This window comes from Athene noctua, chromosome 9 (assembly GCF_965140245.1).
Source record: "Athene noctua chromosome 9, bAthNoc1.hap1.1, whole genome shotgun sequence".
Classification (NCBI taxonomy): Eukaryota; Metazoa; Chordata; class Aves; order Strigiformes; family Strigidae; genus Athene; species Athene noctua.
The window spans coordinates 7056263-7073694 of NC_134045.1; the positions used below are offsets into that span (position 1 = coordinate 7056263).

General features: G+C 46.4%; 1 protein-coding gene across 6 annotated transcripts in view; it reads left to right on the forward strand.

Moving 5' to 3' along the window:
- CBFB (core-binding factor subunit beta) overlaps positions 1-5438 on the forward strand; it is a 43413-nt gene extending 37975 nt beyond the window's left edge. For 4 of the 6 annotated variants that reach the window (XM_074913531.1, XM_074913529.1, XM_074913535.1 and 1 more), the window contains one exon: positions 3170-5438. In XM_074913531.1, coding sequence (XP_074769632.1) covers positions 3170-3192 — 23 coding nt within the window. In that variant the 3' untranslated portion in view covers positions 3193-5438. Of the gene's footprint in view, positions 1-3150 lie in introns of all 6 variants that reach the window. The other 2 variants (XM_074913532.1, XM_074913533.1) reach the window with 1 other exon arrangement.
- Positions 5439-17432: the final 11994 nt, after the last annotated feature.

Below are 17432 nucleotides of genomic sequence, written 5' to 3' on the forward strand. Positions count from 1 at the left end.
AGCATGTTTCACGTGTGTATTCTTGTGTAGTAGTATAGCACAACAAGGGTGTCTGAGCGGGACAGAGCTGTCACTCTAACATGTTGCAGTTTTGTGTAAATCCCCGCTTACTGAAATGCAAAATTACACCTTTATCCACATATACTAGTGTAAGATATTGTAATGACTGCTTTCAGTACATTTGAGGGTAATTTGTCATGCCTTTTGCATATCACTTGAAAGGGCAAATCTGGTAGTTGTTCAGTAGTGGCTTCTGCAAACTCTGCAAGTAGCAATGAGGTCATGAATCATGTGAATTCTTTCATGTTTTGAAATAATAGGCTACTTTAGAAAAAGCGTAAGTGCAACCATATGCCCATACCTTGGAGTCTTCACTGAAATCTGACAATAAAATTGCTGTGCATATGTTTTGTTTTCTGAAGAAGACATTGCTTTTAGAGCAGTAGTATAGCAGCAATTAACTAGCCTTTTTTTTCATGTTAAGTGAAAAAAATGTTTTCATGTTAAGTGTAAAAATGTTTATCAAGTACAAAATTGGTAGCTAGATTGGTATAAGAAAGATCTTGGTAATTCTTAAAGACAGTGCATGCCTTTGTTTCCATTTAGAGGGAGGCAGCAATTAAAATCAGAAATCTTGCTACAGTCTGTTTAGTTAGGAGAAAAGTATGCAAAGTGGAACTGTTATCCTTTTGTTGATCTTAGTATAACTCTTAAATAAGTGTGGAAATATCTATTTAGACTAGTTGAACAACTGTTTTGTATTAAGAAAAATCTTTACAGCACAGTTTACTCTTCTATCGAAGGAAAAAAGTGCAGAGTCCTCCTGGTTAACTTTTCCACTGTGATTTTGATAGTCAAAGCTGAATGATTTGGCTTTTGGAAATAATGTGAAAATCTCAATTAAATGCCATCTCCCAATATTCTGCATCTCTGCAGAGGACAGGTTGCAAAAGTTTCTTCAGGAACTGAAAGGCATACACTCTTCAGCACTTAAAATCTTCAGCACGGTGTGTGCTTAGAGCTGTTTGTTTTAATGTGATTCTTCAGAAGGGTTACCGAGAAATCTGTGGGTTTGTGCACCAGCAGTGATGTTGGCTGTCGTGTTCAGAGTTGTTCTGCATATAGGAAAAGCAGACTGTTTCCTTCAGTCAAGAGTATGACCAGTGCAGATAGAACAGAGTGGGATGATCATCTTGCCCGTAAATACTTAAAATGAAACCAACAGCAGTACTGGATACATAAATGTAGTAGGTAGCAACTGTGATATTTAAATAGTGAGGGTGTTTCCAAAACAATAACGGCAGTATGACCACTAGAGAAAGTGCAGGGGAGGGAATTGTGTTCTCTGGAAACATGCTGATTACTAGAGGGATTTATTGAATGAACTCTGTGTACATCAGAATGGGATCATTGCACACGAAAAGTAAATTGGTAATTAAATAGGTGAAGCTAACTGATTGCTCTGGGAGCATAAAATTAGACAGACAGGAACGGTAGATAAAGGAGGAAGGAGTGAACTGAGAAAGAAAAGTCTAAATTCGAGAAAATGATGTTGGCAGTACATGCCAGAGGGTTTGGGAGCTGAGAGGCTCTGCTGGCTTACCGGTGGTACGGGAGGGAGCACGCAGCGGCTGTGAGCGGGAAGGCTCCTCCCTGACAGTAAGGGTGACTCAGAAGAGCCCAGGGAACACCGAAGAGAAGAGCAGCACTCCTGTGCTGTTAGTCACAGTTTAGTTGAAGTACTCGTATTGTTCAGTGTGATTGTGTAAACATGGTAATTGCTTAAACTGCTTTTCAGTGGTGCAGCTGTCTGCATTAAGTTTGTTCAACAAAATAGGAGAAATCTTTCAAAGGACGGTTGCTTGTTTTGCATTTCTTGGAGAGCTTTTTTTTTTTTTTTTTGAAGCCCTGAATGTGGCAGGTTACTGCAGCTTGGTGAAACTCATGGAGCTACACGGAATAATGCTTGTATAGTGATGCCTTTCACCAACTGAGAATGTGGCCCTGATTCCATTTGGGTTGCATGGTAGTTACAGGCCAAGGTGCCAGCTCTTTACTCTGTAAATGTTAAATAGAAGTATTGATGCTAAAATGTTTTATAAAACTTTAAAAATTTAAGCTTTAAAATTTAAGCATATCAATGCGTCTTAAGTATTTACCTGCAGCATTTTGTGTGTGCTACTTGAAAACAGCCTGAAGGTGTACAGGTAGAAAAAGTAGATAGAAATGTCTTTGATACTACTGTGATTGATACAACTGTGACTGATCATCCTTAATTTCCTCTTTAAAATACCATCAACTCAAACTGTTTAACAGAATCCTTTATTTAAAGGAGAACTTGCGTTACCCTTATTTTAATGCAGGGGTGCAATCATCATGACCAGGGTTTTCTCAGTTTTGTATTATTGCTAACTTTACAGGTGCACCGAAGAGAAAAAAAAATACCATGATGCAGTAAACCCCCAACTTTTACAAAGTGTTGCAACGGGTATCAATCTATAGACTAAATTGTGCAAGTGTGTTGTTACGCTATAAGGCTCTTTATTCCAGAAAAACCTGAAGTAAGCGTTTCCCCCATAAAAACACTGAGGAGTGATTTATTTGGAAATGCTATAATGTACTCTGCCATCTAACCTTGTAGCCTTTCTCCCCAAAATCTTGTTCCTGAAAACATTTACAGAAAAGGTTAACAGAAGGGAGTTTCACAGGGAAGAAAATGTGTTTTGGAAGAAGAGACACAAAATTGTTGCCTAACTGTTTTGGAAGTCTCTTGTTGATCGTTAAAGTGATGTCAAGAAGTGTTTCAGCCTGGCTGCAGGAGGGCCTCTGAGTGTTTGTGTGTGTGCACACTCACTCCCCAGAGTGCCATCCCTGCCTGCCCCCGGGCTGGGTGGAGAAGCAGAGCCAGAGCTCTGTGCCCCTCCAGGAGGTCAGTGCCCCACTGCTGGGTCCACAGCCCTCCTCTCAGATTCCTTTTGGTTCTGGGGGACTGTTGAATCGAGGGGGAAAGACTGATTTTTTATTTTAAAAATGAATGCATTGTTTACTGCTTGAAATGTAAATTTGTGCTTTAGAATTGATTAAATGTTAACACACTGAAAAAATAAACTAAACTGATAACTTCTAAATCACTCTTTTGATCCTAAATAGGTGTTTATTGTTAATGCAGGCAAGAAGACAACAAGACCCTAGTCCTGGATCTAACCTAGGAAGTGGCGATGATCTCAAACTACGTTAATCAACAGCAGCAGGCGTACCATGGGTCTGCACACGTGCATTGCTTCTACTTGGCAAAGGATTTAATAAAAGACCAGAAACTGTGATAACTGGGTATACTATGGTCTGTTTCCTGACCTGCGGCAGTCAAAATCACCATGAACTGCCATGGTTTGCACTATGTTTATGTTACAATACCTGCATTTCCCATTTTAAGCATGTAGCCAGTGGCAATTTGAAATTTTGTTTTTCTATGCAACCTTATTTTTGTTGGCACTATTTTAGTGAAATGGAAACTTATGCAGCTATAAAACCATTTTTCTCAACTGTAATAAAAATTGTCACTTAAAAATAGGTCAAGATATTACAGATTTAAAACTTCTTTTTTGGGGTTTTGCCTTTTTTTGTAAACTGCTGGAAGCCAATGCATTCCAAGCTTAATTTTTTTAATATGGGCTTTTGGAATTTTGATTGTTCTTATTGTGCTCCTGCTTTATTTTAGATATGCATTCTTATCTGTCTTTCAGTTTTCTTTTTTCTAAATTTGCAAGACCTTCTTAAAACTGCTGACATTATTTTGCATTATTTCCAAGCTAAACCCAGTGAATGAGAGTTGTTGGAATCAGTTTTCAAACTTTGTGGGTTTGTAAATGTTACAGTTGCAGTATTCTTTTAACTGCTAACAATTTATTGGTTCCACTTTCTAAATGATAAAATCTTAAAATTTATATTTCCATGCATTAACGCATTCTGCCCCAGTATCTGTCTTAGATTTTATTCTGTATCAAGTGAGTTTGGGTGGTTATTGTACTCCTGTATATAGTACTTTACTGAAACTCATGGGAAGTCGCAGGCTGGCTTCTGTTTTATTCAGGGATTTTTTTAAATAGTTCTTAAAAGGGATACTGCAACTCTACAATCAGATTCAACAGCATATTAAACTGGGAACAAAAGTGATCAGCTGCCAAGGTGATATGTATTAAATCATGTTTAAGATAGCTGCTTTAACTATATTTTATATCTTAAGCTTTTTGTAAAGTTGTGCTGAATGGTGAAAAGTTGAGATGAGGTTATGCACAGAAAAATCTCACGCTGTGCATAGGACAGTTCTATTAAATCTTATGCAAATTAAGACTACATTGCAGTATATATTGCATTTTCTAACAGGGTAACATTTGGGAGGAGTTAATATGTGTGAATTATCTCATTTTATTTGGGGTGATGGTGAATGGACTTGTTCCAAATTTTTCATTGCATCCGATATTTGAAGAAAATTGATTGGAAATGTGATGTCGTTTGGCTTTGTTAAAATGTGGTGCTTCCTGTACAGCCTGATTAGTTAAAATGTCACTTAAATTTTTAAAATAAGTGATCTGACTTAAGTATTTTACAAATTATTCTAAAGGTAGAAACTCTGTATGGTTAAAACAGTTAAATCTTTAGTAAATTCTATAATTAAGGTAATTACATTCCTCATTAATGGCAAAACAATTGATGCAAAAGAGGTCTTGCAAAAATATAAGCAGATGTCAATGTGAAGGAGAATCTTTGTATGTTAATATGAATATTTAACATTCACTTAAAAAGTCAATAACTGTAAACTGTGAGAATGTCATCAAATAGAAATATTTTGATACTTCAATTTAAATGTGATTCACCTGAAAGATAACCTTTTTCACTTTGTGGCCACGTATTCTTCTTGCCTTTCTTCCCCCAAAGAAATAATTTTTCTAAATTGTTTCTGCAATGAGTTAAGGGACACACGCATGCATCCGCACGCATCCCTAGCCTTGTATCTTCTCTGCCATCTGTGTATTTTTGATGGAATAGTCTGAAGATTTATTTTAAAAGGTTTTCCTAACGTTTCAGACAGTGGTTTTAAACCATAAGTACACAGGAAATTATGCTATCAGATATTAACGTTGCTATCTTTGTGTAAATACTGAACTTTCCCTATCATCATTTAGCATTCTGCTGCTTTTGATATCTTAATGCTGGCATTAAGATCACAAGCCCTTACCCTCTGCTGGTTAGTGCAGACTTTTTAAAGTGCATTTTAAGTTATTGATGCAATTTGATATTTTTCATAATTTCTATTTAAACTGAAGTTGCATCATCTTTCTTGAATTCATCTCCTGTAAGAGTTGCCTTAAGCTACAGGATTGCTTTTGCTACTTTTTGTGTTGTATGTTTAACTTTCATAATAAACTTCTGTGTAGTGAAGACAAGTCGCTGTAAATTTATTTCTGACATCCCGGTAGTCCGTGCTGATACATGACGTGTTCCGGGGTAACTTTCCAGCGTGCTGCCAGGGGGAGGCTGCCAGGCTGTCCCTGGCTACAGCAATAGTGACATCCAGTGGCCACCGAACTAGCCCAGGCACCCCTCTCTGTAGGGGCTCGGGCTGGGGGAGAGATGTGTGGTGTGCTCAAAAACCTTTTGTGTAAGGGCATATTTTGCGGGAACATGAGGATTTCGCTGCCCTAAAGCTCTTGTGGTTTTTTACAGGTGGTATGCCCTGCTTACTCTGAAAGTGTGTATCTACATAATTAACCCTAGGAAATCTTCTCTCACTGGGTTGTAGCAGTTGTGCAGGCTTACAGGAGAGGGTTCTTTATGGGCATGTTTTTATAGCAGCCATTAAACCTTGCTAATTGTGCTACCTTGGATGAGGAGGAAAACAAGGTAGTTTGCACGTTGAAACTGAGGAAATGGAGAAGTGTGGTAAAGTACTGTGGGGAAAATACGGATGTTGCATGCTATACCTGAAAACCTTCTGAAGCTGCTAGAATTTTAGGTGGTGTAACTTCAAATATCTCATTTAATGACAGTGGTGATTATGTATTGAAATCACATAGGGGATTTCTTTCTTAACTTGAGATCTGCAGTCTGCTTTGCAAGTGTTCACGTGCAAAAGGACAAAGTATAACCTTATTTCATACTTTTAAAACCTGACTGTAAACAGATCAGAGAGTGCCTGATAAAAATGGCATTGACTGACCTGTGGTGGTTCTGAAGACACTCTGTAGTTTGGAAGGGAGGTAGCTTTTAAAACAGACATAAAGGACAAACTCTGATGCTGTATTGCTGCTGGCAGGCAGTATCTTTGTACAGCTACTGTAGGCTCTGCCATCAAAGTGGCTTGTTTTGAAAGGCATATTTAAAGAGCAGTTAGTAAAGGCATTAGATGAACTTGTTGGGTTTACCTGCAGGTTCATGGAGGGATTTGCTGTTCTGCCCAAGGTGCCTCACAAGTGGGTTACTTGTAACTACCTTATTCATAAAGCCTTTTCTGGAGCGGAGGGGCACGTTGTCCCCCAACTCCTCTTAGACTGAGTTTGCCTCTCGGCTGCATGGATAGTATGAATTTGGAAGTGGAAGAGCACTGGAAGCACTGGAGCTTATTGGAATGAAGAAGCATGTCGGTGACCTGGAGCCAAACTGGAGCAGGTGAGGTATGGGCACTTCTGGTTTGCTTTATTTTTTTAACGTCTTGCAGTTACATGGCCTCTTTCCAACCTGAGAGAATCCAGACTATTTACAGAAGCATTCAAAACCTGAGCGGGTTTCTTAGTCTCTCTTGAAAGAAATGGCAGCTATCTGCAGTCCTGGTCTTGGCCTCTGGTCCCCTGTTTGAAAGCAGGGAACTATAAAAATGAGACTGTGGGTGAAAACAGTAGCTTTTCTGTTCCTGCAGATCTGTGGTGTTTAGTCTAATAATAAGCTTTGTTCAGGTAAGGGCTGAGAAGTTAAATGAAGGAGGTGTGGTTTTGGAGAACTCCAAAACTGCATGGCCTGATAGGATCTTGGCAGGATTTCTGTATTTTGTTTGTCTGCTATTAGTTCAGGACTCCACTCTATTACAGATATATTTAAGGATCCATCCTGTCTGCATGGAAATAGGACCAATTTCTGTAAAGTTACATTATTTTGTTACTACATTTCCAATGCAAATCAGAGAATGACAAAAATGGCTTCAAGGATGAGAATTACAGTGAGAAGTTACAGCAGAGCGAACATTTGCATAGGCAACATTTCTCATAACTCATTTGCCTGACATCCTGTCTTCACACTGCCACAAAATGTAAATCCCAGTACATGCATATTCATCAGCTGCTGCACAGCTCAGAGCTGCTCAGGGTTTAAGTAACTTTATTAAATAGCTTTCTCAATTACAGGTTGAGATAAGTGAATTTCCAGAAATGCCTTGGGCTCATTTCTCAAAGCTCAGGAGTGAGGGGAAAAAAGTAAAAAAGAGCTGAGGGCTGCCTCAGCCATGGCTGTCACCCTGCAGTGGGTGGCTGTGGAAAAATCAGGTACCTGTAGGGGAGGAGAAGTGGGAAATAGGATGTTGCTTGCTCAGCTGTATTTTATTCTTACTTGGCCTAGTCCACAGTTTATCACAGCTGGTGAGACTTTTGCTAAGTCTTTGTTGCTCCCCACAACTCTTGTGATGAGTAACTCTGTGTTTTCCAGCCTGTTAGACTTGATGGTGTCTTGGGGGATGCAGGTTTTCCCAGTTCTCCACTTCCCCTCATTCCACAGGCTGTAATTCTGTTAGTCATGGGAACTGGTGGCCTTTTCACCTTTCACCCTTTGCAATCCATTCTCTTTCTCAGAGTGGGTGATGGGTTAAAACCTAGGAGAAAAGTTTGTACCTGAGAGCTCCTGTCTTTTCCAGCTGGTACCTGATGGTTTGCTGAAAGAGACAGTCCCTGTGAGCCTTGCCTACTTGCATCCCCCAACCCTTTCAGCTTTTACTGTTCATACTGTGCAAAAATCTAGCCAAGTATAGGGGTAGAAAAATGAGCAGCGTAAAAAACCTAAAACTTTTTGGCTGCTGGATGCGCTTGGCCTTGAATAGCTTCTTATGCAAATACTCTGTTAGGGAAGCACATGGCGATAGTGCTGCTGCTGAAATATTTCGGGACTTTAGCCCTTTGCAGCAGCAATGCAGATCATGGCTCTTCAGGCCATGCTCCTTGGGGAGATCTCAGATGTGAGGAGCTGAGATCTGTACAGGGTGGGGGGGAAGTAAGCCAGTTCACAGAAGAAGCCACATGAACCTGGATTTAACCACTGAGGTTGGGCAGTAAGGCTTTGCCTTCCGAAAGTGAGCAGGTACCTGAGTACATCAGGTTGGAAGAGAAAATGGGGAGTGGGGGAGCACAACACGCTGCAATGGGTATTACTGACATCAACCATTTCCTTCAAGTCTAGTGGGTACCATTATGTTTGCCCTTGCTTCAGGTTGGCCAAAAGGATTGTGGCTCTTGGCTTGAGTCTTGAGCAGAAGAGGGGACGAGCAGTACTGAGGGCTCATAATTAGTGCAGCACTTCTGGGTGCTAACTAGTGGATTTGTTCTAGTCTATGGATTTGGTGATACCCTTCTGCACAAGCAAGGATGCTGGCATCTGGACGCCCCTGCATGAGCCCACTTTCTGTCCTGCCTGTCTCCTCTGCCTTCAGCTGGAGATACTCTCATGTCCCTCTCCTCTTTCTGCTGCAGCGGTGTTCAGCCCTTTGCAGACCTATGTTTAGGTCTTGTTTGCAATCATATGTCTTAGAGACTTGCAGGGGGCAGGTCTGAGAGGTGAGGGGTGCTCACCCTGGGAGCTCATTCCCACCAGGCAGCTGAGCTGCTGTGGATGAACGCTGTGGGACAGGGATTGTGTCCCTGCCTGCAGGCACCTTACTGCCCAAGATCCTGTGCAGTGGTTGGGCCTTCAGAGGCATTCAGTAGTCAGAAGTATTAAATGAATTGCCAAGGCTCATTCCTGGCTTCTTCAGTTGACTTGATCATTTTAACTCAGCAGTGCAAAGTATTTCATACAGTCTTGGTGAAGGGGGCTGCTCTTCCCAGACCCTGAAGGCAACAGGGCAGAAGAGGTTGGTTGCAGCTCAATGTACAGCTGCAGGTTTCTCTTCTGTGCATTGTGCTTTCTTCTATAGTATATGCTGATGCCTATTCTAAAATCCGGCCCATCTTGATATTGAAACTTCCTCCAGACAAGGGCCTGGTCTGCATCTCTGCTGCCACAGCAGCAGTCCTCTCCGAGGGCAAGGTATTCCTCTGCATCCCCCTTTTCTGAGTACATGGAGCTGCGGGGGAAGCGACCTCCTGGTAAAACCCAGCGAGCTCTGAGTTTGGAGGAGAGCAGATGTGCTGCTGGATTGCAAACGAGGCCATGAGGTGAACAACTCCGATCTCATCAGAAGACAGTTCTTAAACAGGTAGCTCCATCCAGAAACACAAGCCTAACCATCACCTCTGAGCTGGGGAGGCTGCTGAGCATCTTGCCTCCCAGAATGACATGCCACCTACCCAGAAAGAGCACCAGGTCCCCTCCCGTTCCCTAATAGCTGAGCAGCCCTGTGCTTCACAGCACCCCGGCCCCTTCTCCCGGGCAGCCCTGCAGTGGGACACCTGCTCTAGAGGTGGGATGCTGCAGTTCCCTTCCCAGCACCATCCTACTCCTCAGTGGCCTTCCCCCCTGCCCCAGGGCCCCTGGCTGTGGCCTCTGTCTTGCCTGCAGCTGCCAGGGTAGCCTATCCTTAGAGCCAGGAGCCTGCAAGCTGCCCAGGTAGCCCATGCCCCGAGCCAGCAGCCTGTGCCCACAGCTGCCTCAGCCCAGAAGGGGAGGATGTTTGGGGATGTGCAGCCCTGCATGTGGGCCAGCTCCAGGTCATTTGCTCTGGCTGCATTTAGGGACTTGGGGGCCAGGGTAAGGGAGGGATAAGGCGGCATTGCATGCACAGACCATTCCTGATCTGTCCGGCACTTGCCTTCTGCTTGGGCCAGAGTTGCTGCTGCCTCTGAGAAGCCCCCAAGCCCCTTCCCAGCAGCAATCGCTCAGCGGATGCTCCCACACAGAGGACAGATCCTCTTTTTGGTTCTGCTTTCGGTTCTGCTCTGCAGAGCACGTCTGGCATACAACCGCTGGGACCTGGTGTTGGTGGGCCCGTGGGGCGCGTGACTCTCCAAAACCACCAACCCAACCAAGGTGCCTTAGTCACAATCTCCTTCAAACCCTCTTGCCATCTTGCCCTCTGTTTCTGCATCCAGGGCACCCCGCTGCAAAGTGGGACCAGAATGAAAGAGGGAATAAACTGGAAAGTGAGACTTTGTGGTCCAGGAGCATGGGAGATGGCTGCAAAAGAAGAAGGAGCAGGGTGGAAAAGCAGGATCTGCAGGAAGGACCTTGCTCCAGCTGGCCACCATCCCTCGTGACTCTCCAGCACAGCACGTGGGAGCTGCCAGCAGTACCAGGACCTCTTCTCTTGTCAGCAAACTCAGCTCATGCCCTGCTGTGATGAGTTCATAAGAGACTTCTAATTGTGACAGAGAGTGGAAAGCTGTCCTCGTTACTGTATTGACAATCTGCCACTCTTTTAATGTGCTGCCATGGGTTTTAGTTCTGTAACCCCATTGCTCAGGCCAGTGGCTTTAACAGAGCAGTAACGGGTGAATGTTTCGTGCTCGTTGCATGCTGTGTTTGCCTCAGCACGTGGTGGGGGATCTGGCCCCACTACCTCTCTGAAACAATTTCTTGCTCCAAAGAAAATATTGGTGAAGGTGACACAGTGGTTGATGGAGGTGGAGGGTTTGCACAGGAGACTGGCAGCATGAATCTCTGGCTGTGGCACACAGAGGGGAGGCTCAGCTCCACGCAAAGCGTATTTTTTGTGTTTTACAGCTTTCTCCTGTGTGGCCTGGATACCACAACACAGCGGCAGCAAGCACAGATGTTGGCCTGGATACAAAACTGATCCTTTGGGTGCATGACGCTGTCTTGCTGGGGCTAGGCTGGTGGTGGGGATCTGCAGAGCAAAGTCCCTGCTAGCCACACTGGTGGCACACACGTGCTCCTCCTGGCTCCCCAGAGGGCTGCAGGGCAGTTGGCTAATGTCCCACAACCATGAAAAACCAAAAATGGGATAGAAATGTAGCTATGGTTATGAGGAATGCAGCCACCGGCAGCCTGAGCTAGCACCCGAGGGGTTTCACATGCTGCTCCCCAAAACCCAGTGCTGCGGGGACCGAGGTTCTCTCAAACATCATTTAACAACGCTGGGCTGCAGGGAGGAGTTTCCAGCACTGCATACATCAGGCCAAGTAATTTCCCTCTGTGAAGTGAACAGGCTGTAAAGGGGGCTGGGAGCTGGGAGTGAGGCTTAATGAGCATCTCCTCTGTTTTATCTGTTGCAGCCTGTGAGTAAGATTCGAGTCACACCTGTGTCACTCATTTGCCAGAAGTCAGCGATAAAGCGGGCAGCCAGGGATCTTCAGGGGCTCCGCCACCCAAACCTGTTGTTCTAACTCATCTCTGGTTAAATGGATGTAACCCCCAGCACTGGGGCTGGAGCAGGCTGGTGCAGGGGGCTGCCCCGCTTCCCTGCTCCTCATGTGCTTTGCCCTGTGCCATTGCCCCGTGGGCCACCTTCATCATTTGCTCTGAAGCTCAAAAATCTCTTTTGGAAATGTCTCCAGAGGTGAAACTCAGCCCAGGTGAAAGCCTTGCCACCCGCACAGCATTCCTGGCTCTGTAAGCCTTTGGGAAAAGGGTTTTGTGGGATTCTATAGAAACTCATCCTTTACTTTTTTTATAAAACCTTTGCTTTATTTTTTATTTTATTTTTTTTTACAGAAACCCCATGCTCTGCCCCAGGGTGAATTTTATTATGAGTTTTTGGTGCATGCTTAAAGCCCCCATTGCCCCACTAGGCAGCAGCCGAAGGAAGGCCAAAGCGGCCGGCAGCTCCCTGGAAGGACAGTCCCTTGCGGCTCCATGCTGAGTCACTCGGGAAGGGCCAAACAAGCATCACCTCTGCCACCTGCCCTGCGCCCTGCCCGGCAGCACCCGCACCACGGGGAGCGGACTTCACACCCTGCCCGAGCCTGGCAGCATCTCCCAGGCTCAACTGCTCCAAGAAGGAAAGAGAAACCAGAGCATCTGTTTCTAATGAAGCCAAAGCCAATTTAGATCTAACCCTGCATGAATCGGAGCTTTTAAAATCTCTCTGGAAGGGACGAGTTCTGTGAAACACATGTAAGTGCACTAGCTGTTGAGTGGGGAACGCTGCTGCCGTGCTCAGGAGATGTGGAGAGCTGCTGCCTTGCAGTTAGCCCCTCCTGCTGCTGTTTTTTCCTGCTGCTCTCTTTCCTTGGAAACGTTTTGTCCTCATCCATCCAGCCTTCCTCCCCAGCCCCTGCCCTCATCCCAGCCCTGGATGGGGTGGGCACCCCAAGACATGCCCTGTAAGGGGCAGGGGGCGTTCTGGCTGCTCTTCTTGGTCCATGTTTAACATAACCTCTTGGCATCTTTGGGTGAGTGCTGGGAGCCTCCCATTTCTGCCCATCTCTAGACACCAAGCATGCTGCAAAAATTCGGGGGAGGTTTTGTAGCTACCAGGCACCCAGATCCCCCATTCTGCTATTCCCAGGGATGTCAGAAGTGATGCTGGTGTCCACTATGGTCCTGACTGAGCAAAACACATGTCAAAGCATGTGCTCTTCAGCCCATGCTGGGTCCATGTCGCCTTCCTACCCCTGGCCAAGCATGGAATCACCTTGAAAAATCTTTATTCTTAAGGGGCTGCATGGCCGTGAGCCCAGCGCACCCTGGGCCTGGCAGGGAGGAGGAGGATGCTCTCCAGGAGCATGCAAGCCCCAGCCCATGGAAGGCTCTGGATGAGACACTGCAGACTTCGCATGTGCAGGTAACCAGCCCGTTGAAAAAAGGCACTTTTTGCCCCACTGCCCCTCAGCTGTAGCATCCGCAGGCAGAGGAGCTCCTCACACCCCATCCGGGTGCTGACGCTGCACGTTGTGTTAACCTTGGCTGTCGCTCCAGCGGGTTTCTGGGTGTGCTTAGCACAGGCAAGGAGCACTGAGCCAGGGAAAACCAGAGCCAGGGGCCTTCCCCGGGAAGGGCCAGGCTCGGTGCTGTCAGCCCTGCCCAGCCGAGGAACCCTGCTCTGGCACTGATGGGGTGCAGCACCCCTCTGCCCCATCTGGGTCCACGGGTGCTGCCCACCTCGGTGGGACCCAGGGCATCTAAGCTCTTGGTTGTGATAAATTCCCCTGGAGATTTGGGATAAATCCCCTCTGGAGAGTCTCAGCGCTTCCTCCAGGAGCACAAGCACAGCCCCCCTTGCTCTGCAGCAAGGGGAGCTGCAAGGGCTGTTCGGAAGCGTTTCTAATTGCAAAGCCAAGGCTTTTCAGCTGGAATTGCACCTTCAAAAAAAAGTAAGAGCAACTTCAGAGATTTACAACAAATATCCCCTAACCAAAACAGCGCTGCCAAGTCTGGGGTCTGTTTCCAGCGCATTTTTCTGCTCAGCTGCAGGCAAATTTCCTTCCAGACCTGATTCGTGCCGCTCTCGGCGTCGCTACTAAATCTCATCGGGAGGGGGCAGCTCGCCTTCACCGTGAGCTGCTGGTGCTTTTCCCCACGCTCTGCAAGCCCTGATGCATTTTTCGTCCCCCCTGGTAGCTTTTGCATTTTTTTTTCCCCTTTCTTCTGACCAGCTGAATTGCAAACCTCAGCCATTCTCTGCTAACATCTCCCCACAGATGTGTGGAATTTAGGAAAGTCAAGTAAAAACCCAGTAATTTCTTACAGCTGCTGATCCCACTCAAAATGTGATGGCATTGCAAACTTTTGGTAGCAGGGAACCCAGATGACCTCCGATGGATGCACCCACTGCCATCTCTTCAGTCTGAAACATTAACAGCTGAGCCAGCCTCTAAAAAAAAAAAAAAAGTTGTTATAATTTTCAGAAAGGTGTGCATTGCTTTCTGAGCCCTGGGACTGGACTCAGTTATTCTCCAGGAATTGCTCCATAATCTGGAGAGTGAGAAGGATAATTACTTTTTTTAAATTCAATTTTTACCTGTTTCTCCCCTCGTCCTTGGAGCTGGAGGCTCCTAAAATGATGATGCTTCGTCCAACCTGCCTTGAAGATGCTGTCCTGTCTGGTGTCACTGGCTGAGCATGGGAAGGCTCCTCTGGTCACTCTCAGGATGTTTGGTTTCAGCTGCCCAAATCAGTCCCTGCTTGTGACCTATGCCAGCCCCAGCTGGGGAAAGCGCCCAGTTCACAGTGAGAATACCCAGGGCAGCTCCATCCCCAGCATCCCCACAGATTTCAGCTGCTCCTGGCCCATGAATGCAACCTGCAGCACAGAGGTGTCAAAAAGAAAAACATCCCCATGTTCCTGGGCAGCTCGCTGGTGCTCGCTGGGTTTGGAACAGAATTTCTGCTGGGGGGAGCCAGGAATATTCATAGTCGCTGTCTCAGCTGTGCAAAAATAAACCGACCCAGCTTGCAGCTGCATCTCTGCCCAGGATGGCCTCTCCAGGAGAGAAGAAAGCCAGGGAAAGGACGTGACCAGAGGAGATGGAGGTGACTGTCGTGGGTTTCTAGCCTCTTCAGAGCTGATTGTCCCCTGTGCAAAATTCCCCCTCCTGCTGCCTTTAAAGCAGGTGGCTCAAAAGCAACTTTCAAGCTGCTTTCCTTCAGTTGTGCAACCACCACCTATGCAGTGAAAACTTTGGGTAGGTTTTCTTCCCTCTAATGACTTGGGATCTTTTTTTCTTTACTTGTTTTGATGGGTGGAACAAGAGCTGTGGTCTGAAAGGAAACCAGTCCCTCTGGGAACCCGAGGAGGATGCCTGAAGTGCATGGGGGATATTTTCCTGCTGCTGGGAACGCAGAGAGCTAGGGCTTGGTGGTGAGCATGGGTGTGAGGAGGTGCTCTGTCTCCAGCTGTGCCTGTGCTTGCTTTCCTTCAGGATGCTGTGGTGGGATTTTCAGTCAACTGGGATTTACTGCCGCTCCGTGCCTGTGCCCTGGGACTCCCTCCTCACCCCGGGGGAGTCACTGCAGTCAACCAGAAAGTACCCGATGCATCCACTGCCCAGTGCTTCTGCCCTCGCCTGCCCCCCTGGCAGCTTTGCTCTGCCCTCCCAGCTATTTAAGGGGTGTATTTTAAGCTCGGAGACGTAGAAGGGGCTGGCATGCTCCCTGGATGAGAGTCCCCTGTCAATACACTGGTTTTTATTTTAAAGAGCAAAGCCCCAGCACGGCAGGGCTGGGAGGTGGCGGTGGCTTGGGCACTGGCCTTGGCAGCACCGAGCTCTCCTCTGCCTCAGGTTTGGGTTTGGGGTGATGTGTGAAAACAGATGGTAGGGTAGAGGGGCATCCAGAAATCAATTAGCTCAGGATTTATTTTTTCCCCAGTTGTATTTGGCCTTCTTTATCCTTGCTTTATAATCTCTGAATCCAGGCAGGGAATTCAGCTCATATTTCCAATATTATTTTCCAAAGGATACTGATTTTTATTTTTTTAGTGCAAGCCCAGCCTGTTGCATTCCCCAGTTTGCAGCACTGGGCGTTCAAAGGGCATTGCCCAATGCAAGAGTGATTTGGAGTGATTCTGCAAAACCCAGCTGATCTGCTTTCCATCCACCATCCCTACCTAACGGGTATGTGCGCCCTGGGCTTGGTTAAAAGTGGCTGCTGGGGTGTGCTTCATGCACCATTAAATAAATGGGGTAGGCAAGATTCCTAGCTAGGTATTTATTCTCTAAGTGCATTCCTTACGGATGTCACCATAAATATATATTTATAGTGAGTCGGAGTGCCATGGGTTGCTCGTGATGAAGGATCAACCCATGCTCCTGGGAGAGGAAAGGTTAATATCTCTTTTTGAGCCAATAAAGACATGTCAGAGGGCTAGAAGGAAGGGGGAAAATTGGCAGCACCTCTGCACTTTTCAGCATATTAAGATGTCATCATGCTTGGATTTTTTAAAAAAGCAAGCAATCCATGAATAATAAATAGAGCAACGTGCAGCTGACTTCAAGGAAAAGTTAATTTCCCTGGGGCCTGCTCCACGCCATATACATTAAAAATCTTGCCTGCTTCGACAGCTCTATGACCTGAAGAGAGATGCTGAGAAACTGTTTAGAGCAGAGTCTGGCCAAGGTCCTGCTCTCAAATATGACTGGGATTTCTTTTTTGATGCTTGGATTCCCCCTGTCAGTGATGGCTTGGTCTGCCCATGGACAAAGAGGTGTGACTATGGCTGTTGGTATTAATATATACTGGGTGTTAAAAGAGTTGTTTGAAACTATAGTGGACAGCTTTTCTTTTCAGGTGGCTTAGAAGCTGTGTGTGCACAGCCTGTGTACATTGGGTTTCAGAGAGCAAAGGCTGTGTCAGTGCAGCAGGTAGCTCACCAGCAGGCATCAGCTCAGGTGGGAGGGAAAAGCAAATTACCCCTTTTCCACCCAAGGGCCTGGGCCTCCGGAGCAGTCTGACTTGCTCTGGCCTTTATGAAGATCATATGTTTGCTGGTGACACAACGAGCACACAGAGCATCTGGTGAGAAGGTGAGTCTGCTTGTGGGAAACAGATGCAATGGAAAACCTAGCAGGAATTCTGTTTCTCTTTTTTTTTTTTTAAATATGAGGAACTCAAACTTCTGAAGTTAGTTGCATAAAGGGTTTTCTTACCTGGTGTTTTCTGCCCCGCTGTGGGATATTCTGAGGTGGGGGATATTCTGTGCAATGGTGCTGGCCTGCTGCAGACCTCCACTGGGACATGGTGAGCACGTGGGATGGGGCGCATGGGCAGCACACAGATGGTGGGATCAAGCCAGGAATGAGCATCGCCGCCCTAAGGGGTGCAGCGGAGGAGAGGGGGTGGGAGATGGGCATTTTCCAAAGACATGTGTCCTGGGTTTGACAGGGTGGTGGGGATTTTGGTAGTGGTGGAGGGGGCTACAGCAGTGGCCCCTGGGAGAAGCTTTGTGAAGCTCCCCCCAGCTCCAAGTCAAATCTGCATCTGGCCTTTAGTGATGGTGGTCGCACCTCTGTGATAACGTATTTAAGAAGAGGAAACCTGGGAGGAGGAGTTGGAGTTGTGAGGAGGGCATCTGTGTGAACACCTAGGTCAGTGGAAGGAAGGAGCAGGAAAGGAGGGAGGTGTGCTGGTGCACACCCCCCTGCAGCCCGTGGTGAGACGGCAGGGCCGCCCCGCCCCAGGTGGGGGTCTACAGTGAAGCAGATACCCACTGGTGGCCTGTGGGGGGCCCACGCTGGAGCAGGTGGCTGTGCCTGAAGAAGGCTGGAACCCTGTGGGAAGAAGCCCCCACTGTTGTAGTTCAGCACTGGGAGGATTGCAACACGTGGGGGGACCCACGCTGG